The 26,979-nt window shown below is 43.0% G+C and overlaps 2 protein-coding genes across 2 annotated transcripts; one reads left to right on the top strand and one right to left on the bottom strand.

Annotated features, from left to right (window-relative positions):
• Positions 1-422: 422 nt before the first annotated feature.
• ctsd (cathepsin D) lies at positions 423-5,340 on the top strand. The gene is made up of 9 exons (XM_028957300.1): positions 423-584; positions 1,959-2,115; positions 2,923-3,046; positions 3,134-3,252; positions 3,354-3,553; positions 3,685-3,807; positions 4,150-4,294; positions 4,408-4,506; positions 4,780-5,340. The coding sequence occupies exons 1-9, from the start codon at positions 523-525 to the stop codon at positions 4,939-4,941; spliced, it is 1,191 nt and encodes a 396-aa protein (XP_028813133.1). The 5' UTR covers positions 423-522; the 3' UTR covers positions 4,942-5,340.
• Positions 5,341-5,553: 213 nt separating this feature from the next.
• Positions 5,554-17,799, bottom strand: slc6a15 (solute carrier family 6 member 15). The gene is made up of 12 exons (XM_028957299.1): positions 17,642-17,799; positions 16,301-16,766; positions 14,182-14,339; positions 13,733-13,859; positions 13,076-13,257; positions 11,189-11,299; positions 9,789-10,030; positions 9,137-9,326; positions 7,741-7,933; positions 7,479-7,638; positions 6,756-6,918; positions 5,554-6,611 (listed from the first exon to the last, which is right to left on the bottom strand). The coding sequence occupies exons 2-12, from the start codon at positions 16,593-16,595 to the stop codon at positions 6,219-6,221; spliced, it is 2,214 nt and encodes a 737-aa protein (XP_028813132.1). The 5' UTR covers positions 16,596-16,766; positions 17,642-17,799; the 3' UTR covers positions 5,554-6,218.
• Positions 17,800-26,979: the final 9,180 nt, after the last annotated feature.

Genomic DNA, 26,979 nt, shown 5'->3' with positions numbered 1-26,979 from the left:
AGTACTGGAGGCTTGGAGTATACGAGGTGCAGTGCGAGGTGTAATAAGGGCTGTGAGGTAGGATGGTGCTACTCCATGTTTGGCTTTGTAGGCCAGCATCCTTATTTTGAACCTGATGCGTGCAGCTACTGGGAGCCAGTGGAGGGAACGTAGCAGAGGGGTGGTGTGGGAGAATTTGGGAAGGTTGAAGATCAGTCGTGCTGCTGCATTTTGTATTAGGGCCGCATAATTCATACTGTAAACTATATAGACGCTGGTACGCTAGACGATGGTCACCAGTGCACCGAAATCAAATTGCAATGCGACGACGTTTCTCGTTCGGCGTAAACGTCGCGAACGTCCCCCGCCCCCCCTCGAGGCCAGGCTCTCGTGAACACGCCCCCGGAGCCGCCGTCACGTGACCCGTGATTCACTCCCCTCAGCTGACTCCGCTCCTCTCGCCAGTCGTCGCAGCGGGAGCGGCGGAGTTCGGGACGCAGGCAGCACCGCACCGGGCCGGCACAGACAAACGAGGTCGACAGGATGAGGCTGGCTGGCCTACTGCTGCTGTTCGCCGTGGCGTGGAGCGGCGACGCGCTCCTGCGGTGAGACTCCCCACCACCGAACCTCGCCTAACGTGACCAAAAACAAATGCCATTTGACCCCGCTGGTCGAGATAAAGGACGAAACGAAGGGGTTTGGCACGCCGTCGCCCTCCAGTACGTGTGTTCTATCCACGCCTTTACCGGTTTGTTGAGCGGGAAACGTGTGTTCTGTTCCCCCACCCTAATGCCACCGCGTGTGCGTTTGTCGTGTGTTTAAACGGGCTTGTTTTCGCGTCTCCCGTCGGCCCCCGCGGGGCCGCTTTTTTATCCTGTTCCCCCGACGCCGAGCTTGTTTGTCACCGATAAGGTCGAACTCGAGCTGCCTTCCTTCGCAGAGAGGGCCAGGGACAAAGAGAAAGCGGGGTCACAGGTTCAGGCTGAGTGGCCGCAGAGGACACGGTTCCTTCACGGCAGAGAGAGTCGCCGTGTGGACTTTACACGTCAAGGGGAATTAGCCTGATCACGCAGTTCTTCATGAATTAGCAGCTACATTCAAGATCGGTTTATTGTCAGTACAACAGTATACACCGTATACCGTGTATTGCAATAATGTTTCAAACATAGTGCAATCGTAAAAGAAAGAAACATATATACTGTATATACACACTAAACTAACTAAATCAATCTCACAAACGTTTAATGACAGATGTTTAAACAGAGCCTAAAAAACAAAAAGCCTTTTAAAACATACTCTTGTTTCTAAAATATACTATCTAATGTCAAATCACCCTTTTAAAAAGGTTTGGTGAAACATTAATATATATAATGTGTGTGTGTGTGTGTGTGTGTGTGTGTGTGTGTGTGTGTGGTGTGGTGTGTGTGTGTGTGTATGTATATATATATATATATATATATATATATATATATATATATATATATGTATATATATATATAAAATGTATATATATATATATATAAAATGTATATATATGTATATATAAAATGTATATATATGTATGTGAATGAACAGCAGTCCCCCTGTTACACATACTTATTGTTTTATATTTAAAACATAAAAGTGTAATATTTGGTTATGTTTGCAATATTTGCATATTGGTTCTTTGTATACTTGCAATATTTGCAATATTGAGGTCTATAGCAGTCACTAAAGCATTTCACTGCATATCATACCATGTATGACTGTGTATGTGACATAAAATTTGAATTTGAAACATTATAGGGTTAAGTGTCTTGCTCAGGGACACAATGGTAGTAAGTGGGATTTGAACCTGGGTCTTCTGGTTCATAGGCGAGTACCCACTAGGCTACTACAACCACATATATATATATATATATATATAGGTTTCAGGACCTGATTGCAATGTCCCCCAAGGAGTTTACCTAGCTCTCCCATTGTCTCTTGACCGTCTGCAGGATTCCCCTGAAGAAGTTTCGCAGCATACGGCGAACGCTGTCCGACTCGGGTCGGAGTGCGAAGGAGCTGCAAGCTGGATCTCAGACCCTCAAGTACAACCAGGGCTTCCCCACCAGCAACAGTCCCACTCCTGAGACGCTGAAGAACTACCTTGACGTGAGAGCCCCCTCTGCTTAAAACGCCTTAGGTCTTTAATTAGCCCTTCTGTCTTAATTTGTATACGTTGTGGTGCCGGCGGTGGTGTACTTTGCTTAATCCTGCCCCTCTATTCACTGAGTAAGCACAACCTGACCTTCTCACCAAAAACAATCCCTGCTTGGCCCTGATTCGGTTACATTTTCAACACAATTTCCCGTCACGTGGTTTTCATGAGAGTCATTGATTGCGCTGTCCCCTTTCTGTTGTGGTCTCTTGCTTCAGTGGCTGGGACATTTTTCACCAGTCACGACACGCTCTCTCTGTTGCGCAACATTCTCTTCTCCAGTAGTTGTCTGGATTTTGTGGAAGTGGGGAGGTGTGTTGCGCGGGAGCGGGGAACTGTCGTCTTACGAAGGGAAATAAGGAGTCCCTTGTGCTTGTGCCACGCCTGACTGCAGTCTCGTGCTGCTCATTCGTCATGCCGTCTGGTCCCCACGCTCATTCTGCCTCATAGAATGCCCATAAACAAGCTTTTTTTTTTTTTTTTTAAAAAAAGGACATGGAACCACAGTTTAAGCACTCAATTTCACAGGCTTTGCATGCCAGTTCAACACTTTTTAAATTTTTTTTTAAATTAAGCAAATACACAGCCCCGGAAGGCAAGAACATCTGGTGTTTTCCTGTTTTATACCGGTAGCATTTTGCCTTGGAAATGGAACGATTTTCTTGCTTTGCTTGGCCAGGACTGGGGAAGCTAGTTTGAACGAGCCGTTTCTGCTGAGTCACTGTTGCCTGTAACGTAACTCTTGCCGTCGCTCTCCACAGGCCCAGTACTACGGAGAGATCGGCTTGGGCACACCCGTTCAGACGTTCACCGTTGTGTTCGACACCGGCTCCTCTAACCTGTGGGTCCCCTCCGTGCATTGTTCCCTGACTGATATTGCCTGCTGTAAGTGCCCACGCTTACCTAAAGGCATGTTTCTGACGTGCCTGTTTGGCCACGGCGTTATAACTGCTACCGAACGTCTTTTTACAGTGCTCCACCACAAATACAACGGTGCCAAGTCCAGCACCTATGTGAAGAATGGGACTGATTTTGCCATTCAGTACGGGACCGGGAGCCTCTCTGGCTACTTAAGCCAAGACAGCTGCACGGTAGGGGATTTGGAGCCTGCTAGACACATAATCACTTGTTTTTCTGCAAAAGACTGATCTCTTCCTGAAGGGGGCCTGAACTTTGGCTTGTCTCCTGGCAGATTGGAAACATTGTTGTGGAAAAGCAGGTATTTGGGGAAGCCATAAAGCAGCCTGGGGTGGCCTTCATTGCCGCCAAGTTTGATGGGATCCTTGGAATGGCGTATCCCCAAATCGCGGTGGATGGTGTTCCGCCCGTCTTTGATAACATGATGAGCCAGAAGAAGCTGGACAAGAACGTCTTCTCTTTTTACCTGAACAGGTTGGTTGCTGCTCTTTGTTATATACATGTAAAACCCTTTTTCTTTAAGTTTATCTGATTTTAGTATTTGCATACAGTGCTGAAATAATTTCTTTAAAAATAAGTAAATTACACCCAACCTTGTCCGTTAGGAACCCTGACACCCAGCCTGGAGGTGAGCTGCTGTTTGGAGGCACTGACCCGAAATACTACACTGGAGACTTCAGCTATGTGCCCGTCACCCGCAAGGCCTACTGGCAGGTCCACGTGGACGGGTGGGTGCAGAACTTACCGGAAAAAAAGGCTGTGAGGCTAAGGCTTTCTGAGCTGTTGTTTTTATGGGGCCGTTTCTCGTAAAATCTAATCCTGATGTTTGGGATTCCTGACGTAGTTAATTCCCGAATAATAATGGCAACAAACAAAATGTTTATTTTGCTTGGTGGTTTATTTATTTATTTTTGGTTAAACAAACCAGAGTCATTTTGAAATTCAGCGAGGGACACCTCTTGTGTTTGTGCTTGCAAATCAACTTTATTCTGGTTATTTTTATTTAACTCTGGCCTTTGGGCCCAACCATATATGAGCATTTAAGCAGCTTTTGCTGTGTCATGGTGCAGGATGAGCATTGGCAGCCAGCTGAACCTGTGTAAGGGAGGCTGCGAAGCCATCGTGGACACGGGCACCTCCCTTATCACCGGCCCCACAGCTGAGGTTAAGGCCCTGCAGAAGGCCATTGGAGCCATCCCCCTCATCCAGGGAGAGGTACGAGATGATGACGTCTGGAGATAAATAAAAGGATTATATGTTCATATGAACATATGAATGCTCTTTGTTTTTTCCTCTCAGCTCCTGTTCATTTATTTCTGTATTTACAGTACATGGTCGACTGTAACAAGGTGCCCACACTGCCCACTGTCTCCTTTGTTCTGGGTGGAAAGACCTACACTCTGACTGGGGAACAATACATACTTAAGGTGAGGGGTGTCATTGGGCCACATTTTTGTGTACAGTTAAAAATATAATGGCCATTATTAAATTGTTTGGAACTTTTTTTTTTTTTATTGACTAATTTTTTTTTTATTTGACTGCATCTGCTCACTAGAGGGCGTGAAAGTAATGGAAAAAAATAAAGGCATATGGCAAAATTTAAGGAAATAATATTTCCAATTTAAATATTAGAATACTACACACAGTTTTTGTAATATATGTGCCACCAACAACCTCATGATAATTGTTCCATGTTACAGGAAAGCCAAGGCGGTAAGACTATCTGCCTCAGTGGATTCATGGGCCTGGAGATCCCTCCCCCAGCTGGGCCCCTGTGGATCCTGGGAGATGTATTCATTGGCCAGTACTACACCGTATTTGACCGTGAAAATGACAGAGTAGGATTTGCGAAGGCTGTTTAAAAAATTGAATGAGGTGTAACATTGATTCCTTACAATCAGTAGGTAGGTAAATCAGTGTGAAACTAGTACAAATCTCAGAGGAAAGGGGAGGTTGCCGGTGTCAGCTGCTTTGTGGATTGAGTAGCATTGCAACTGCATGGTGTTTGCACTATTCTTCACTAGCTTACAAAGTGTCTTAAATGTGTGATTTTTTTTTTTTTTTTTTAAGCTGACTGAATTTTTTTTTTTTTTTTTTTAAATCCTTTTAAAATTGAGTTAGGCTCCCAAGGCAATTTGGTGGGTCTTTGCTAAATGATTTTAACACATGAGAGATGTGAACTTTGTCAGCTGCTGATTTTAATTGCCATTTGAATTGACCTCCCAGTGACCATATGGTCAAAATAAAGATCTTTAATCCCATATCTGGTGTTCGTGTTCCTGTACACGCTCACGGGTGTAATTTATTGTATGCATTGTGGGAATGTCCTAGATGCTTTATGATTTTTACATTTGTCCCCATCCACATTAATATATTTGTGTGCAGTGCTGAAAGTGGTGCGGACAGTTGCTCAAAGTGTAGAATTTCGGGAAAAGCCAAAATCTATTTCCTTGAACATATGGGCTCCAGGTAAATCACTTTCTTAAATGTTTAATGCAGGACAAATGTTTCAAAGCAATTTCATGGAAAATATTTACAAAAAATCATTATGTGCTATATTTCTTAACAATGATGAATGACAAACACTTTTTTTTTTTTTTTTTTCGGCTCAGCATTTCTTTCCGAAAACATCTGAAATACTCAATGACTTATTTATAATTAATATATATATTATTTACAGAATGCTGATAATATACAGCATCCACATTGTATTCTATAAACAAATATCACAAATTATTAGGCACATATTTGGAGAACAATCTTGGGTATTTTGTGTGCTCCACCATCTGCTTCTCTATGAAATAATGTGTTCATGTCGTTGCACATTGTGCAATTCATTCAAGCTAGCACTGCCCTAACCGTAAATATGCGTTTATTCATCTTAAGCCACACCCCTTCAGTCATTCAACAAGGCGTGGGGTGGTTCTTAAATTTTTGGGATGTGGCTGATTCTATCTACAAATACGTATTTATATGTATGTATATGTACCGTTTTTGAATTACGGGGAACGTTTTGCTCAATACATACACACAGCTAAAGGAATAACAGTACGCTGAAACATGTCTGGGACTCTTTAACAACTGGTGATGTGATGATAGGTGGATGGTTGGCATTTGCGATGGAATCAGTCCTTTGTGCCTAAAGATCTGACTCTGGCATATCTGGCATGTCGGCCATGTCAGCCATGAGGTAGCCAATGCCATAACGGCCGTTGGGGGCCGTATTGGCATCGGCCACTGAGCCACTCTGTTTGCGGTAGATAGTGTTGCCAGGCATGGGTGAGGGAGCTTCACTGGGTGTCTTGGCTCGGATCAGGCTGGCATCGTCGCCGTCGTCCTCATCCGCGCGGCATGGAGTTTCCTTGATGTTGGCCTTTTTATAGGACACGGCTGACAGGCCACCAATCTGGTCATCGATGATGTTGAAGTAACGAAGGACAAAGACCAGGGGTACCGGCAGGATGGCCACAAGTACCAGAGAGATGCACACAGCCAGACCCCAAGTTGGATACATCAGGGATTTCTCCTGAGCCTGATGATATCAATTAATCAAGGACATTGATTCTGCATGTCTTCAGAATTTAATTTATTACTATTATATAACCGAAGTGCCGAAGTAAATGCATGCATATGAGCAAAAGTCTGTCTATTAGAATCAACCCATCTAAGGACTTACCAGCTCCTCGATCCAGGCACTATAGCTGGGTGGGGTCATGCCCAGCTGGATGATACTTGAGACCAGCAGAAGCAGCAGAAGAACCGGGGTGATATACTTCCACATGTAGTAGTAGAAGCGGTATGGGGTGAAACCCAGCATGTCCCTCAGATCCTCAAAGAACCTGAATAAACCGAGCAGCTAGAGTTAGGTCTAGTGTGCTAGACTGAGAACTGGTGGAGGTGAGGTCTCTCTGTGAAAATGTCATTATTATTAAACTGAAATACGTTTGCTCTTGTGGCCACTAGATGGCAATGACTATTTATTCCTATAGCTACCTTATGACCCAGAGAGTAGTTAATTAAATGGATTACATAGAACATAATATGCTTTGGCACATGTACAGGTTGGACTAGCATGTCATGATTTGCACATTCACATTCATATTTTGAATATACAGAACCATTGCCTCCCCATTTCTTATTATTTTGCTCCTAAACAGGGCAGAGATGCATCCCCTAACCAATTTACCGCAAACATTGCATGCCCCTGAGATTAGCTACTTCCTATATTTGAACATGACTCTTCTATACTGATGCTCAAGATGGACGTTGTGACAATGATTTTCCAGCAAGTCAACACTGGTTTGTGTAAAATGCTTGAGATGTTTCTCACTGAAAGGCAGCAACGCTAAATTAAAAAGCCAACACCAATGAAGAGAGTTCACATGGTTGCGTGTCGTACTTATCAGTTCCGTAGACCCAGGCGACGGCCACATTCTCCAGGATAACCACGATGAGGAGGGGCAACGTGGCAGAATAGTCATCAAACATGGCCACAAAGTAGTTCCCTGAGCGCTGCACAAAGATCATGCCGATACTGACTGCTAAAACACAGCAGCTCACTGACAGGAAGGAGAGAATAAAAGGCAAATGTGTTTAAATATCTTTCCCTTCTTGAAAAATGAATGATACAGTACAACAGTATGGCACTGCTATTGGCCCACCTGTGAGGAACTCCTTTCGAACTTTGAAGGTGTCCACGATTGGGGTGATGATGCCCTCGATGCTGCCAAACATGCTGCCCAGGCCCAGGTTGACCAGCATGAGGAAGAACATAACAGACCAGAACGGAGAGGCTGGGAAGTGGGTCATGGCTTCGGTGAAGGCGATGAAGGCCAGACCTGTGCCCTGGACTGCCTGCAGGGACATTGGAGGGTTTCAGTGTTTCTCACGTTATTTAAGCCGTCGTGACCAGCTGTGCATGCCTGTGGTTGTTACCAAGGCTGTTTTTGGATGTTTGAATGTTGCAGCTGCATATCAAATAAACCTTAAAATAACCCTTTGAGCAGCGCTGGGCAATCAATTGAATTAGGATTCAACAAATAACAACTGAGATAAAAATTATTAGTAAAACATTATTTTTTTTATTCATGTATTGGTATTCTTGTATGTCTTTTATTCTAGATTATTTGTTCATTGTTTGTGTTGAAGTTATATATCACTTAAATAATAGACTTTTTATTTATTAAGTTGCTTTTTTATGAAAATCCTGGTAAACTGTTAACATCATTTCTATTCTGTCCAAACTAATCGTTATTGTAGTTTTAGCCAAAACCGAGTAGCCCTACCTGACCGAAACATTGAAGCCTTTTGACCAGTTGACACTGGAAAAAAAAGTCATACAAAATGTGACCATCCCTCTTTAGCCCTCAAACACCAGCCCGTCACGTGCCTTCAGCAGCTTTGTGGGATCCCTCACTATTTAAGACTGAGGACAGATTGGCGGATTTGGAACAGATTTTGCTCTGGGGGTCCTAACAAGGCAGTAGAACCACAGCAAAAAAACGCTGAAATGTTTTTCTGTTGTGAAAGTATCTTCAAGGTTGGTGCCTTGGTTTTTCGGACTGAAGGTTTGTTTTGTGTTGCACTGAGTTCAATGTTTGTTATTCTCCAATATTATTGGCTGATTTTATCGTTGAGTTTTTTGCCTCTAACTGTATCTTTATTCGAGCAATAAGACAACCGAGATCCACAATATTGTTAATTAAAAAGTCCAGTTGTGTTAGTTAGTCTTTTGTAAAAAAAAAAAATTGCACCGTAAGATTGAGGCTTTGAATAATTGAAGGCTTTTGGAGCACAATTGTGTCAAGCAATGACTTAAAAATTGTCACGCTGTGGAAAAAACAACAACCTCAAAGCACAAGACAGCAAAACACACACTGCGGTCTTCGAAAAAAAAGGAGAAGAGTTGCCTGGATTTCTGTGCTTATTTTGGCTCAGTTCTTCACCTCGGAAATCAGCACGCCACTTGAGCCAAGTCCTTGCATGCTACTGTTCAACAGGACGGTGAAAGTAACAATCAGCGGACGGATCAGAGCCCTTCGTGGCACGTCCCCGTACCTTGTCAAGCTCGTCCTCGATGCTGCAGGAGTCCAGACCCAGGCGTGAGTAATCGCTCTCCTCCACTCCCCGAATGATGTCAGTCATCTGATGGTAGTCCTGGGGACTCACGTTACTGAAGTTGATGTGATGAGGGATCAGGTCTCGGCTGATCTCCGTGCCCAAGAAGCCAATGATCTTCTTGGTGTTTCTAATGAAAAAGACACAGTTTTTACTGCTCACTGTACAAGACAAATACATTTTCCTTGAGTGAAAAAAACAGAAGCCAGATTTATGGATTAAAATCCCAATGCGATTGCAGTCGAATTAATTATTCTATGAGCCTTTGATCTGGACTCATTGTGGACTAATTTGCATTCATGTGACCACAGATTGGTGATATGATAGGGGTGGTAGTAGCCTAGTGGGTAACACACTCGCCTATGAACCAGAAGACCCGGGTTCGAATCCCACTTACTACCATTGTGTCCCTGAGCAAGACACTTAAACCTAAGTTGCTCCAGGGAGACTGTCCCTGTAAATACTGATTGTAAGTCCCTCTGGATAAGGGCGTCTGATAAATGCTGTAAATGTAAATGTAAATATGAATGTGAATGCCTCAGCTAAAAAATCTGCAGGAATTGGGTTTTCGGTGTTCAGAGATGACACTCACTCAGCGACACACTTGGTGTTCATTATGTTTGCCTTGAAGCCGAGCACAGCGAACACCACCAGGGTGGCCAGAACGGAGGTGAAAAAGTTGATGAAGGCAACCAGCACGGCGTCAAAGTGGCAGTTGTTGTCGCGCTTGTTGTAGCTGGAGAAGGCGATGACGCCGCCGAAGCCCAGGCCCAGGGCGAAGAAGACTTGGGTGGCTGCCTCACGCCACACCTTGGGCTCTAGCATGATCTCCAGCTGGAGGAAGACAACCGACCGTCAGAATCAGAATCAGAACACTTTGTTAATCCCAAAGGAAATTGCTTATGCTGCAACTGCACAGAGGGAAAGACATGTAATGCACATACAATGTATGTACAAGACATTCAACAAGTGCACAGAGAGACAGACATACATTTATGACTATAAATAAAAATAAAGTAAAAAAAAACAGGTCAGGTTTGCTAACATCGGCTATGCAGAGATCAAGACAATGCCTCCGCTACATGCCTTTTCCATTACATTCCAATGCATTTAGCTGCCAGAATTGTTCATTTAAAATAACTAATTATTCTATAGCCTATGATTACAGGAAGTGCAACCCAACCCTACGCTGTATTGCTAGGGACTCAGGACTCTCTCAAGGAGCCTACATATTGCACATAAACGCACTCATTACACCAGGCGTTGCTTAAGATCGATCTTTTCCCACTCAATGATTTGCTCAATAATTAAGGGGTCTGAACGCTGGCACTGGGAAGTCAGCACCATAGACAGCTCCCCTTTATTATTCAGTGACTAGGTTTTGTTGCATCGGCGTTAACGACTCAAATCAAAGACAAACGTGGGCACTGCAGAATGCGCTGGCGAGTCCTTGTAGGTGGAACCACGCTAATTACTCGCCTCGTATTTTGTCTATTGCAAACGATTAGATGGCCGTGTGTTTACTTGCCTGGCGTATAATGGTATGTCTGATAACAGACCCGCAGGTCAGGGCCACCTCTGCGTTTCGTGTGTGTGTAGGGGGGGGTCAGAGCGGCGCTGCATGATCGCGGCTGTGATTGGAGACGCGCCGCGGCTCATGTGACTGTGGTGTGACAGCGTGTGGGGTACTTGTTGTGTAGAAGGAAAAAAGAAAAAGTTCTCCGGAGCGGAGCTGGCTGGGCTCTCTGTCTGCGGGGCACGGCATTTATTTTTTCACTGTGGCCCGCTGTGTCACTTGCTCTGATGCATGCTGGGAGGTTGAACGCCTGCTCTCTTTCACCATGGATACAGTCAAAGGTTTGTACTGACTATGATCGCACAAACAAGCACACACTGTAACACATATTGTCTCTGTCAGACACACACACACACACACACTCACTGCATCAGCGTGTGAAGCTATTTGCAGGTAAAGTGCCAGGAGCTGCATACCTTTGGCGTGAACATGTGGCGGATGCCATCCACCGAACCCGTAAGGAGGAGGGCTCTGACCAGAAAACATATCAGCACCAGGTATGGGAAAAGGGAGCTGAAGTACATCACCTGCAGCCAATCAGAGAGCAGCGTTTTAAACAGACGTACACACCACCAACTTATTTTTCTAATTCGTACTTGGCAGGGTGCTGTCCATTAGCCAGCTTATGCTAATGCCCCACGAGGTAAAAGGCATGAACTGAAAAACTGAAAGTTTATTACATGACAGTTTTTGAAAAAATTTGCATACCCTGTCTTCAGAAATGAGCTCCATCGCCAAAAATTCTACTTACAACACGGTAAGGATTACGAGACTTTCAAACATGAATTTACATTTAACTAAAGAACAATGTGGACACAAAACCTAGAACAGAAGTTCAGTGCATTTTGTATATTGTATTAAATTCATGGAATACATCTGCAAGGTCCTACTCTACTCCAGGCATCATACGATGTGGAGAGGGCCGAGTGGGGATGCTTCAGTGCAGGCTTTTCTGCAGCCTCTGCTGACACGGCTCGTGGAGCGAGACCAGACCTGAGCTGACTGTACGAGCCCAACTCCAAAACGCCGTCCCTGAGGAGCCAGAGGAACTCACCACCAGCTTACATGTACACGTGGAGACCCATGTTTTACGGCGTGGCTGAACAACGTTAATGATCCTGTGCGAGTGGGAGTGAAAAATAATTGAACCCTTAGCAAGTCTGAGTCAGCGCTGTTCAGAAGCAGAAACGGGGATCTTATTCAAACCAGTGATTAGATTGCAGAGATTTTTATTTGGCCCTAGAATGAAACAATAAGCAAATGACTTCCCCTAGGGATGGACAGGACATCTAGTCTCCATGGCTCCTGAAAATGGGGATCCTGAACCAAACCCTTAGACATTTCGTGAACATTTAAAGCAGGCATGAAGAATTGTGATGGTCACACTGATTTGTCAAACTGCAAATGAAGCATTGAGGAAATTTGCTATCTCGGCCAAGGCTCCTTCCACTTTCATGCAAGGCATAAAATACAGTTGAATCCCCGCTGAATATGCATTCTCATTCACTTAATTTACACCCAGGATTGAGTGGAAATAAATGCAGGAGTTTGCCGAGATGCACAAGGAAAATAAGCTTCTGTGGGAGCCCTGAATGGGACATTAATATTCTTTAGTGCGGATTAGGGCCGATCAGGCTTCAAAGACCTCCTTCCACATGGACCCCCCGGTCTTTTTCTCCCCTTGTCCTCCTTCCTCTGTGTTCAAACTATCAACGTCTCTTCAGCAAAACTGGACAGCCGCGGAGCTGACAGCTCCAACTGCCAGTCAACAATGTCACCAGAATATATTCATGGCCTGAACTGTGGAAAACTTTGCAACAATAAACTTTGAACTTTTTATCCCGGTTCCACAACACCACAGGAGTAGTTACTGCCATAGAAATTAGATGGCTAAAGCACGTTCGTTTTGTATCGTGGTGGTCATGGTGGTGACTGTGGTAAGCGCCAACTAGTACAGAACTTTGGTTAATTTGACCAACTCTGACTTCAGTGTTTTGACCAGTTAGAGCTCTTTATTTAACCAGGGAACAGCTAATGCCAACCCTATAATAACAGAAAACCTGAGACCTGGGGGTTTTAAAGAACTGAGCAAAGGTTGACATGTAGGGTGATACTGCTGGGTTAATACAAATGGGACCTGAACTAAGCTGCATGACAACCCAAGACCCGTGTCAATTTATCACATAAGATCTCAGGGTTTACTCATTTTCTAAAACCACATCAGACAAATATTCATGCAATATTGATGCAGGATATTTATGAGAACCGTTATCCGCCTGATCCCGCCCATACTGGTGTCTTACCTTGCCCGAAGACTGAATGCCCTTGATCATTGCCAGACACACCATAGTCCAGGCGGCGACCAAGCAGATGGCCATCTTCCAGTTGATGCCGCCACTTTCCGAGATGGAGTTGGAAATGTCGAGCGCTTCACGGTACCAGTAGTAGGTGGTGGCAGAGCTCTTTTCACACTCTGGCACCACATCTGGGGTAACATCACAACAGCAGATGTAATTTGATGTTGTGTCAGCTTCACAGGAAAGGTATTCACAGGTTCAAATCCCACTTCCTACCATTGTGTCCCTGAGCAAGACACTTAACCCTAAATTGCTCCAGGGGGGGACTGTCCCTGTAACTACTGATTGTAAGTCGCTCTGGATAAGGGCGTCTGATAAATGCTGTAAATGTAAATAAATTAAAGCAAATGTTTCTTTAAACACATGCATACGAAGTAAACAATGCTTTTACATTTCAAAAATAGTCAAAAGCACCTTTTTGCCACCAACTGCTTCTGTGTGTTCACTTTTTGTGGAATAACACTAGAATTATTAAAATCCATTTAATTTGATCTCAATTCTCAACATCTCAATTTTGCCCCTAAATGTCACTCACAGCCCATTTGGCTCTCACCCCTCAATATGTGATATATGTTACAAAGTGTGGTGTGTGCTTTGGCATACAGGTGCTGGTCTTGTTCTTCACCAGCGGGCACTCGTGCCAAGGCAGTGGCTGCTGAAAAGACTGCGAGAAGTAGAACAGGCTCCAGCCAATGATGACATTGTAGTAGAGTGACACGAAGAAACAGACCTGGAAAAGGGAGAAGTGAGGAGTGTAAATTGCATCGTAACCACACGACCGCTTCCTTTTTGTAACACTGGTTGATCTCTACCAACAGTGTGTGTGTGTGTGTGTGTTGGGGTTTTGACCTTTTTAACCAATTACACGTCACACACAAGTCATGACTGTGTCCCTTCAGTTACACTCTATGGACAGTTCTTGTCATGGCAGAAGGGCGTTTTCCTCAATCATCTCTACTCCAGTGATGTGTCACAAATCAGAGAGGATCGGTAAACAGATATCACCCCTTTGTCTGGAATGAATGAGGGCGCAGTGAGCAGCGCACACTGACCACACAGCTGGCGAAGCCGATGCCACCCAGACGGGGGCTGATGTAGTTCCACACCCCTATGCTGCCTCGCCGGATGCGTTGGCCCACCGACAGCTCCAGGAAAAACAAGGGAATTCCGATCACCACCAGCAGGATGAAATACGGCACGAGGTACGCCCCTGTCGAGGAGGGAGGGATGACGTCAACAGCTGAGGTGCTGACATGTACGTATGAATATATAATTGAACTAACATGCAATTCTGCTAATATATAATTCAGGGGAAAAAAGTTTTTCATGCAACTGGGACCACTTCAAGGACTTTAAAGTCCAAAATATTATGCCATCCCAGTGTTGTGACAGTTGCTGGAACCAAAAACATTCCTTTCCAGAGTCTACAGCGAGCACATGACGGTCGTACTGCGAGAGGGTCAGGAGAAGAGCGGTTTTTTGCGGCGTTTAGCTCCCGGGGGCCTCCAACACATGCTGGGGGCCTGGGGCACTGGGTCTCATGCTGCCGTGGCTTGCAAACTCCAGATGTTTACACGTGGATTTCTGGTCTGATTTCATTGAGAAATAATAATAGCAATAATAATAAAAATCATAAATAATGACATATCTTATTCTTCCCAACATTTTTTACTTCGTTCCCAATATATTATTTTATTTTATTTTCTATTTGTCTTCAAAAGTGCTAGCATTATTTCTGTATAGGCTGCTGTTGGACTAAATTGTGTTTACTGTGGAAAATACACCTGCAAGGAGGACCAGGGTGTGGCTTTGATTACAATGTGTGATCTGAGGTGTGTTATTAAGCTTGGAAGACACCACCCAGTTCGGACTAAAGCAGTTTTCCATCTGATAACAATCGGCCGCTGCAGGTCACCATTAGGGTGACCAGCGACACACTTCAAAAGGCGTGTGTGTATATATAAGTAAAAAACATATAAATACACACACACACACACACACACACACACACACACACACACATTTATACATATATATGTATATATGTATGCACATGTGTATGTGTATATGTACAGTACAGGCCAAACGTTTAGACACACACCTTCTCATTCAATGTGTTTTCTTTATTTTCATGACAATTTACGTTGGTTGATTCTCACTGGAGGCATCAAAACTATGAATGAACATGTGGAGTTATGTACTTAACAAAAAAAGGTGAAATAACTGAAAACATGTTTAATATTCTAGTTTTTTCTAAATATCCACCCTTTGCGATGGTTACTGCTTTGCACACTCTTGGCATTCTCTCGATGAGCTTCAAGAGGTCGTCACCTGAAATGGTTTTCCAACAGTCTTGAAGGAGTTCCCAGAGGTGTTTAGCACTTGTTGGCCCCTTTACCTTCAGTCTGCGGTCCAGCTCACCCCAAACCATCTCGACTGGGTTCAGGTCCGGTGACTGTGGAGGTCAGGTCTCCACTTTTTGTTAAGTACATAACTCCACATGTGTTCATTCATAGTTTTGATGCCTTCAGTGAAAATCTACCAATGTAAATGGTCATGAAAATAAAGAAAACACATTGAATGAGAAAGTGTGTCCAAACTTTAGGCCTGAACTGTGTGTGTGTGTGTGTGTGTGTGTGTATATGTATGTATGTATGTATATGAGACACAGGTCATCAGTATCAGTGTAAAGAGTAATACCTGGTAATCAGCTTTCTGTCTCAGCACCACCGGCTTTGTATAATCTGAGGAGGGATGGGAACATAACCTGCTACTATCAGCTGGTCACACACACAAGACCAGGCGCTACAGCAAAGCAAAGAGTGGGAGCGCTGAATAGAGACACCGTTGGTACGGTCTGCCGTGACCTCGGGCACGCGAAGCAGCTCCGGTCTCATGATCAGGCCCCGGCAGACAGTCTGACTTCCTCTGCGCGCTCTCACATGCTGTTTCCTCCAAGATGCAAATTAACATCTGAATGGCGGGCCTCTCGATAGGCTGATGCAACCATAACATCAGCCAAGTAGAACGTGGTGCGAGGTGTGAAAACGGGCAAGGTTTTTTTTTACATTTTTTTTCAAAGGAAGCACTACAGGCACAGAAACACAGCACCGAGGTTTCCGAATAGACCTGCCGGGTCTATTTATGTCTTAATGGGACAGAAAGACTCACCCCCTCCATTTTTCTGGCAGAGATAGGGGAACCTCCAGACATTGCCCAGGCCTACAGAGAAGCCCACCTGGGCAAGTATGTACTGGAGCTTGCTGTTCCATGCCGGACGTTCCTCCTCGGCTTCATCTGAGGCATCCTCCACGTCTTTGGCCTTGCTCTCGGGGACATCGTTGACGATCAGCGAGCTCTTTTTGAAAGAGTCGTCACAGCTGTCCTCGTTGGAAAGCAGGTCCTTGACAGACTCCGTAACGTCATCGTCAAGCTGTCTCTTGACGGACTTGCTGTTTTTGGGCATTTGATAAATAAACCACGACCAGGGGTGAAATGTCTGCTTTGGAGCGAGAGGCGGGTGCGGGGACTGGGTTCACCTGTTCACTTCAAGGGCACAGGGTTCCAGGCATGCACCCCTTTATAAAGGAACGTTTTCAGGGGAGATTATTGGTTATTTCTTCATTGTCACAGATGTCTGGAAAAAAAAAAAACACGATGAATGCCAATGCAAGTCTCTCCTACATGTTCTTATTCTTGCTGGAGCTGATTCGAACAACAACGTAGAAGACTGGGGCTAAATGGACGAATTCAGATCGTTTGGCTTATAGACAAAAAAATAAGTGAATAAAAACACGCGACTGTAGAAGGTTACAGTAAAATTACAGTAGAACAATATGCACGTATTAACGGAGAGCCCGGAGAGCCCGCACAGCATCCCTACCTCTACAGGCAATGCGCGACAAGGACAAGAGCCGAAATAATAAGAACAATCTTTCAGGCGATCGCGTTTCCGCGGCCCTGAATAATGGAACCGCGAGGCGGCGATTTGCATACGGACCCAAACACGCGGTTCCCGTCCTGAGCTCTCAGCCTGCTCCAGAACCGCCGGCCAGCGACGTGCGTTCCGGTTTACGCGATCAGTGGATTTTATCTCTTTTTTTTTCATAGAAAAACCGACCAAGCCAAAATAAACAAATAAATAAATAAATAAATATATAAAATAAAATAAAATTTGCACGAGAAAATTCACATTGATACCCGGTCGTGTCGCCTTTATTGGCTTCTGCGCCCTAAATAAAATGGACCCAAGCCAGATTTCCCACCTCGTTTTCAAGCACAGCCCGAGATTCTCCAAGGAACAATTTGCTGAACTGTGAATAAGTCAAATAAATTAAATTTGACTGTTCTATGTATGTTTTACTCGTGTATGTTGGCTGTATATATATCTCCCCGCCCAATGTCCATGGCAACCCATGTGCGGTATTTCATCAGACGCTGCGTCTATTCAGCCTGCGCACAGACACTCAGTGGGAAAATACAGTGAATTAAAATGAACGAAGGCTACTGTACCTGTGAAGATCAGAAGAAAGAGTAAAAAAAAGCATTTAAAAATCTAGATATTTTTTTAATTCCCGTTCGTTACTAACGTTGATGTCGCAAAGCTATCGAGAGCACATGCACCTTACGCACTCTACATCACCAGCAAAATCTGATTCAGAAGAGCCGGCAGTCTGCGGGCACTCAAGTTCGTTCTCATTTAGGTGATGGAGGGGTGTGGACAACAGTTTCCAGTCAACTCGGTAATGGGAAATGTAGAAATTACGTGGCCGCAATTTTGCCACAGTCAGTTTTTCCTTTATGTCGTAGTCGCTGATTAGATATTTAGTCGCAGAGACTGGAAGGGTTGCCGTTAATGCTAAGAAAGGACCCCAGCCCCCCCCCTATCCTTCGCCATTGGTACGTTCCGTAGTACTGAAAAGCTGCTCTCTACAACCGAGACGCAAATTTTGAGGCTTTGCCTGCGGGCAGCATCTTTCGTAATGCATTCAGACTGATAAAATAGCGACTTTAGACCATCTCATCTTGTTTGAATAGTCCATTTTTCTCAAAGTGAGTAAACGTAACATAATAAGTGGCCAGTGTTGTCAAAGTTTTAATCTTTATCAGATACGCGGCGACCTGCAGTGTAAAGCCGTGACCATTTTCTTCTATCCTATAGTTAGAAAGTCGACCTTTTTTTTTTTCTTCATCGAAACGAGAAATCTCGCTGCGTGGTTAGGACGCGACAGACGGGACATCTTCTCGGCCTAAGGCTGCTCTTGGGCGGCACCTAATAAAGCATTTCTGGCCACAAGTTTCCCTTCAACGTGCACCCAGGATGCACCGCGGCGAGCCCGCTTTAACCCACTGCCATAACGCTCCAGGACCGTTTGCTCGTTGGTTGATTTACTGAATAAGCGAAATGTTATCATGTTAGGGGGGTTATGGCTTAGTGAGTAAGACACTCGCCAATGAACCAGAAGACCCAGGTTTAAACGCCAATGGCTACCATCGTGTCCCTGAGCAAGACACTTAACCCTGAGTGTCTCCAGGGGGACTGTCCCTGTAACTACTGATTGTAAGGCGCTCTGGATTTACATTTACATCATATATCAGACTCCCTTATCCAGAGCTATTTACACTCAGTAGATACAGGGACAGTCTTAGGGTTAAGTGTCCTGCTCAGGGACACGATGGTAGCCAGTTGCGTTTGAACCTGGGTCTCCCGGATTTCGATAAGGCCGTCTGATAAATGCTGTAAATCTAATGCAAGTGTAATCATGTAATCTGGCGTGTTTATTTTCTACTCTTTTGAGCATGTAATTGGGAGGAGAAAAGTAATTTGTGAGTACACAGACACACATTTCAAAATATTTGGCAATAAGTCTATCCCCTATATTATATACGTGTAACTACCTTATTTATAATGAAACACAAATATTTGGACTCTTTATTGTCTCTAACCTGCTGAGGCCGCATTGAGCTCACAAATAACATGTCATGAGGTGTGTTTCTATCCAACCCACAGCAAATAAACGTAGCATGTACCACATTGTAATTTTCTACCAGACGCATGGATCTTGTAAATGTAGCATCAGTGTGATGGTGCCATGAAAGAGATAAATGCTCATATATACAATGGCAGCACAGTTTGATGTCAGTGAGCTGAATAAGGTGGAGTGTGTGTGTATTTATATATATATATATATATACACACACACACACACACACACATATATATATATATACATACACACACACACATACATATATGTGTGTGTGTGTGTGTGTGTGTATATATCACCACAATCATTTTTTAGCAGGCGTGTTCATAGATGGCAGGCTGCTTTGTCTCCCTACTGAATACTTCATGGGCAACATTAAACCCAACAGGTAATATAATGCTTATTATTATTGTAATATTATATAAAGTTTATTTTTGGAGGGAACACATGGGCATGTCACATGCCATATACCTAAACAAAACATTGTTAAAGGAGACCTAGAACTTTAAATGACACAAGGCCAGGAGTTTCTTTCAAGTTCCTGTAAATGACATGTAACTCATGGAAGGTGGAAAAAGTAAAATTCTACCCAAATAAAAGAAAAACCTACTTGAGTAAAAGTTATATAAAAATTAAGTTACTTGATGTACAGCATTACTTTATTTTACTTTACTTTATTTTGCAGACGCTTTTATCCAAAGCAACTTACAGGAGGAAGACACCAGCAATTCTCGTTCGATTTCTATAGAATTTTGAGTTTACAAAAACTAAGAGCCCGGGATAAGGCCTAACTTGTCAGCAAAGAGCATGCTCTGAGATTGTTAAGTGCTAGACGAAGAAAAAATTATTATTATATATATATATATATATATATTTTGTATTATTTTGTGCAATGTGTACGCATGTGCGTGTGTAAGTGTTAGATTTGTCTGAAATACTTTTTGAATAAGAGGGTTTTCAACTGCTTCTTAAAGGTGGTGGTAGTCTAGTCTCGGCTAGTCGAATGGAGGAGGGCAAGTTGTTCAACCAGCCAGGGACAACAAAGGAGAACAGAGTTGATTGGAATCGGAGACCCAGTGAAGAAGGAATTTTTAGTCTTCTTTCATTTGCTGATCCGAGAGAGCGTGCAGGAGTGTCGCTAGCTAGTATTGTATTGATATAAGGAGGGTGCAGTTCCATTTACAGTCCTGTAGGCGATCATCAAGGATTTGAACTCAATGCGAGCAGCTACCGGGAGCCAGTGGAGGGAGGTAAGAAGAGGTGTAACATGGGTGTATTTTGGCTGATTGAAGATGAGACAGGCTGCCATATTTTGGATCATCTGGAGTGGTTTTATGGTGACTGCAGAGGCTCTAGCCAGGAGAGAGTTACAATAGTCGAGTTTGGCCGAATCTTGTGAATGTTGTAGAGAGTGAACCTGCAGGATCTGGAGATCACAGCAACGTGATGGTTCAAACTCAGTTTGTCGTCAATCCAAACTCCAAGGCTTTTTACAGATGCCGTGGGTGTTAACAGCAGCGAGCCAATTGGAATTGGTTGTTTAGTTGTTTTATTCAATGTTTTATTCATTAGTTGTTTTTATTCAACTTCTAGGCCATAAGACATTTTAAGCTGAGTTGGCCACAAAAGCACCAAATTCAGAATTTCATGGTCAAACTTAAACATTAGAATAAAAAGTTTTGGTGTGTGTAGCTTTAAATGCTAATGAGGAGAAGAGAGGCGGGACAAGGAGGAGAGCAGCCTATAGAAGTGCGCTGGCATTCACTGAAATGGCATCAGCAACACTTCCTGTTTGGCACAAAAAAAATTATTAACCCACGCGTTCTTCAGCGCTTGGAGTGACAAAACTAAATTTGTGCTCATTTTTTCCATCCAATCACAGAGCAACTGCAATGCTTCTCACGTTTTCAAACCATGATGGTTGGTGGAGCTACTTTTTTAGGAGAGGGGTGGGAAATTCTCTGGGTGGATAAAATGCGCTGCCGCACTCTTTACACATATCACCATTTCTAGTCACTGCAGGACCTAAAATAATCTAAAATAATCTCACAAAGTGAAGTTTTCATATTAGGGGACCTTTAACAAACTGTACTTTTTGTTCTTTCTGTAGCAAACATACATATATCAGTTGTCTTTGGTGACAAATGAGCACACTGACGGCTGATATAAGAAATGAAATTAAGCACCCTGCCCGACAGAATACTACAGCATTAGACCAAAAAGCTTTTTTCAGTTTGAGCAATGTAATGTATGGAATACATACAGCCTTTTTCCAAAATGGATAAAAAGATCTCTCTGAATTCTACACAGAACACCCCATAATAACAACGTGAAAACTGTTTACTTGAGGTTTTGGCAAATTTATTAAAAATAAAAAAACAGAGAAAGTACATGTACAAGTATTCACAGCCTTTGCCATGAAACTCAAAATTGAGCTCAAGTGCATCCTGTTTCCCCTGATCATCCTTGAGATGTTTCTGCATCTTATTTGGAGTCCTCCCATGGAAAAAACAGTTGATTGAACAGGATTTGGAAAGGCACACACCTTTCTACATAAGCTCCCACAGTTGACGTCAGAGCACAAACCAAGCAGGAAGTCCATGACTGTTCCTAGACCTGGCCGGGCACCTAAACTGAGCAGTCAGGGAAGAAGGGCCTTAGTTAGGGAGGGGACCAAGAACCAGAGGATCACTCTGTCAGATCTCCAGAGGTCCTCTGTGGACAGAGGAGAACATTTAGAAGGACAACTCTTGAACTAAGACTGGGATTACGTTTCATCTTTCAGCAGGAAATCAACCCTAAGCATACAGCCAAGATATCAAAGAAGTGGCTTCAGGAACACCCTGTGAATGTCCTTGAGTGACCCAGTCAGAGCCCAGACTTGAATCTGATTGAACATCTCTGGAGATATCTTAAAATAACTGTGCACCAACGCTTCCCATCCAACCTGATGGAGCTTTAGCGGTGATGCAAAGAGGAATGGGCCCAAGACTTGAGGCTGTAATTCCTACTAAAGGTGCATTGAGCAAAGGCTGCAAATTCGTATGTAGATGTGATTCATGTAGATGTGATTTTCTCTGTAGATGTAAAAATCTCAAACATTTTTTTACATTGACTGTCATGATCCGGACCGGCAGGGGTTGACTCCGGTTGACTCACCTGGTGTATATTTATATAATTGTATAAAACTATCCTGTTCGTGTCTGTTCGCCGTCGGGTCATTGTGCATGTTAATGTTCCCCTGTCTCGTGTGTAGTTTGTATTAAACCCCTATCGTGTGAAATCGTGCGAATGCGTCCTCCTTCATGCCATGTCCAGCCCACCCATGACATTTACATTATGAGGTGTTGTGTATAGAATTCTGAGGGGAAAAATGCCTTTAATAATGCTGTAACATAATAAAATGTGGAAAAATTTAATAGCATGAATAGTTTCTGGATAAGCTTAAATTTGTTATAACATTTGAACACATGTAAGATGGGACCTTACAGAGCCATGACATTTCTGTGCCTTTTGTTGTGCATGGAGATTCAACACCTTTTTGCATGCCTTTGTCGAACGGCATTGCAACATTTACCGGCCCTCCCCCAAGCCAAACGTGTGAGGTGCCTGCCGTCAGGGCAACCCACTCTCTTTGTCTTCCCCAGACGGGAGGCACCGGGTCTGATTGGTCTGTGACAGCTTCCTGTAGGCCAGGTGTATAAAGATCTGTTCACATGTGGGGAGGAGACTTTGCTTTCTTGCTCAGCTGTTTTTCCATCGGAAGCCTTCTCCTGGATCAGGTGATGTCTCTGAAACTTGGTTTAGGTTGTGCTGTCCTTTTCTATATTTTCCTCCTGTCTTCCATTTTGGTTTTCTCTGTAACATTGGTACCTTTTTACATACAATTTTTACATGTAACTGCAATAATAGTTTACTGGTGTTAATAAATTAGAAACTGTTCATCTTTATGCCATGCCCATTTCTGCCAGGACACATCAAGTTGGAGTGGTTTGAATACAGTGCTTTTGTGTGTAGAGAGAAAGAGAGTTTTCTACTCTGTTCTCCCCAGTTTTACACAGAAGAGGACTTACTCTGTGCTTGAAGTGATGCTCGGAGCATCATTGTTGGGGTCAACAACATTTCCAACATTGACCAGAAACTGACCGGCTGAAGGACCCAGAACTTGCTTTATAGTGTGGCGCTACTGTATGAGAAATATGCCTTGCGTGAACACCTGTGCGCCTGTTTTTCTTCTGCCTTTCAATTTTTTACTCAGTAAAGGAAAGGATAAAATACTAGCGTAAAACTGTACTTGAGTAAAAGTAAATTTACCAACTTATTTATACAACCAAATACACAAAAACTACTCAACTACAGTGATGTGAGTAAATGTAATTTGTTACTTCCCACATCTGTTAGCAATGGATGATAAATACATTATTGTCTACTGAGCATAATGCGCAGTATATGCTCAGCAGTATACTCACTCACTCACTGATTTTCCATAACTGCTTAGTCCTACTTAGGGTCACAGCTGCTGGAGGCCATCCCGGGACACTGGGACTCAACCAGGACAGAAGCCAACCCGCCACAGGGTGCGCACAAAACACACCATTCACTCACACATACAGTCAATTTAGAGCCGCCAGTTCACCTAGCATGCATGCCTTTTGATGCCATTAGGAAACCAGAGAACTCGAAGGAAAACACGCATGCAATTTCACACATGGTCTAAACCAGGATTTAATCACACCTTGGAGGTGTTAGGCCACCTCACCACAATGCAGCCCCACAGCATTATATTATATATAATACATTCACAATATATAATGTCTGATATCCAATATCTGATCTCGGCTGAGAATTGGTTTTGTAACACCTTCGTTAGACATGCTGTTTCAGAGCATATTACTGGTTACTGTGTAAGAACCGGTGTGCACTGTTCCTATATAACTATAAGCATTTGATTAGTTATGTACAACAACAAATTAATAAGAACAAACTAATGAAGTTTCTTAATAAGAACGGTCTATAGGAAGGGGCTTACTGGTAGCTAATGATTTATGAATTCATGATTTATGAATTATGTGAGATTATATAAATTAAATGTTTTTAAACAGTTATATTAATGTTATTTTTATTAATTATCAATTAATTTGATCATATATGATTATTACAAACTAAATGCTGGGGTGAAGGTAATTGATTTATTTCTCTCAGAAAAATGGTTTGGCCCAGCTGGGGGTTAGTTGGTGTATTGAAAGAGTAGACAAGGTGTACTCAGCATATAAGGCAGTGTGTGTACTTATTGCACTTTATGACTGTTAAATTAATTTTCAGCGGCTTTTATGTCTGTTCATGTGATTTTCTATATAAACATGGGGTATAATAAAAATTTGTTAATAATGATGCTTTTTGTTGACATTATTTTCTAAAGTTACTGTATTGCTCCAAATATAACTGCTCACCTCACAAACTCCATTTATAAAATAAGGACAAAAAGAACACCTGCTAAATGGTGCTCTGGCTAATATCTTGTGTGATTATCCGTCTCTGATAGAGGTCTGAAGCAGTGGTAGACCTACATATACGTCTAAAATGAGTCAGCACTTAATCTGATTAGGCACCCTGAGTCTCTCACAGCACCCGGCCTGCCTGGTCAATGGGACCCGCCTCCTCACGGCAGTCAGCCCTTCACTATACACAGTAAGATTCACACTCCTCCACACTATTTTATTTTGCCACCAACTTAGTGTCCGTCTCCTTCGATGTCACTGATCCACAAAGAGATAATTGAACTAATGTGCGGATTTGGATACTTTGGCAACAGAGAAGATTAATTTGCAGAGGAGACTCACTGTCCCTTTTGCCCTCCTGTGTCACGAGCTTTGTCTTAGTCATCGGATCATGTGAATACAGGAGAATGGGATTCTTCAGGGGATTCCATCACCTCCAGGCAGGGATTCTAAAATCTGATGGAAGGTCAAGGCAGGATGTGTGTTCTCTGTAATTAGAGGACAGTCACTTGAGGTCATGTGCCCCAGAAGCACTTTGAACTAGTTTAAGTTGGCACCAAACCCATGTCTTGTAATTTTAACATTTATCATGTACATGTTTCCAATGCTTATAATAATTTAATTTAATTAATTAAAGTCTGTAAAACTGTTGAACTGTTTATTGGTCACTTGCTGATGGCAGTGTGGATTAGAAGGCAAATTTAGCTCTTTGGGGTTTTTGTAATACAGCAGGAACATTTCAGCAGACACTTGTGCCAGCATGACAGACCATTGGAGAAAACCATAAAAGGTTTTGCTGTACAGCTTTAGCAAACTGAAAAGGACTTTCCTTCTCTTATTATTTTGCCCAACACCAGAATAGATAACTGCACTAAAATTCTAGATAGAACCCTGACCTAGATTTAAGAACTCTATAGTGCTGCAGCTCTTGAATGATTATGGGCATTAGAGGTGACTGTCATCCATTTGTCTCACCACCACCATAAAAGGTTTCAGGAACATTTTGAGAAATCTAAACTCAAATTCCAGGGCACCCAGAGTCTGGCATCCAAGATCTATGTTAATTAGAAGGGATTGTTGGAAGACATTTGAGACAAGAAAATTCATAAAACTGCCATTTCAACTGGTTAAACCTTGCTATGATTGGAAAATGTGGTCCATGAAAAAAAAAACCTTCCCACTGGGCTTCAATTCAAGCTTCATTAACAGGGCATTACCTGTAATCCCAGAGTAATTGGAATTAGTTTAACAGCAAGGTCATCATTCATATTTCATGTAATAATCTGCCTATAGAACAAGGTACAAGGTCTTGCTGTTAATTGTCACTGCTCAATTTACTGCTGTCTGCAATATAATAGCTGCTCAGGCTAATGGGTCTATCTAGCTAATTCTTAAAAATGCTCAGTTCAGTATCTACACTTTATGTCTGGGACCAAATACTTGACTGTAATGTGAGTCTTGTTACCCTGTTGTAAAAGTGCATTACCATTTACTATCGTCCATCTAAATACAACTATCAGTTTGTTCATTCTCAAATAAAACTAAATCTTAAATAAGGTCAGACAAGAACAATTTTTGATGCAGGTCCTTAGGGGCATTTGGTAAATGTGAATGAATTCTGCTTTCTGCATCTGAATAAATGTGAAACTAGTGAAATGTGTTTTCAAAGGTCTAGGCAACCCAGAAAATCCAACGAGAATAAATAATAATAATAAAAAACAAAATACAGTTCCTTCCAAAAAGCTACAATAGGCCAATAAATAAATAAATAAATAAATAGTGAATGGGCTAGATAGTAGATACAGATGAGCAACAGAAAACCCCCTTGGCAGTAAAAACACAGGGACACTATCCAAACCAGGGCTCCATTTGGACCGGAGCCGCCTTTGACGTCCATAATCTGCTGTGTAAATCTGTAGCCCCTGCCTGTCTGGACCCTGTCTGGGTTCTGTGCTCGCAGACAAAAAAGCAGTGGACACCTTGCCCACTCACAAAAGCCAGCATACTGGGCTCCCCTAATCAGAGTAGACAAGGCTTGCTGATAGTGCCTTTTTGACCAATTGAACATGATGAATGTTCTTGGTGAGCTGATAGACATTCACCAACGGGCTCCAAAGGAAAAAAAAACCCATCCATCCTCCATCCCCGGCCTCTGGCTCTGCATCTGAAGTCGAGCAGCCAGCCAGAATAAGCCTGAATAAAAAAGAAAATGGCAGTATTTTTTTATTGATTTTGTCACTATTCTTTTTGCCTGGGTTGGTGCATTCAGATCAAGGATAATATTTGTCTTAATGTTCAATATATATTGTAGAAGATTAAGAATAGGTGACATCAATTTGAAGGTCATTTCAAGCAACTCAAATAT

Source organism: Denticeps clupeoides, chromosome 17 (genome assembly GCF_900700375.1).
Source record: "Denticeps clupeoides chromosome 17, fDenClu1.1, whole genome shotgun sequence".
Classification (NCBI taxonomy): Eukaryota; Metazoa; Chordata; class Actinopteri; order Clupeiformes; family Denticipitidae; genus Denticeps; species Denticeps clupeoides.
This window is presented reverse-complemented; position numbering and strand designations above follow the sequence as displayed.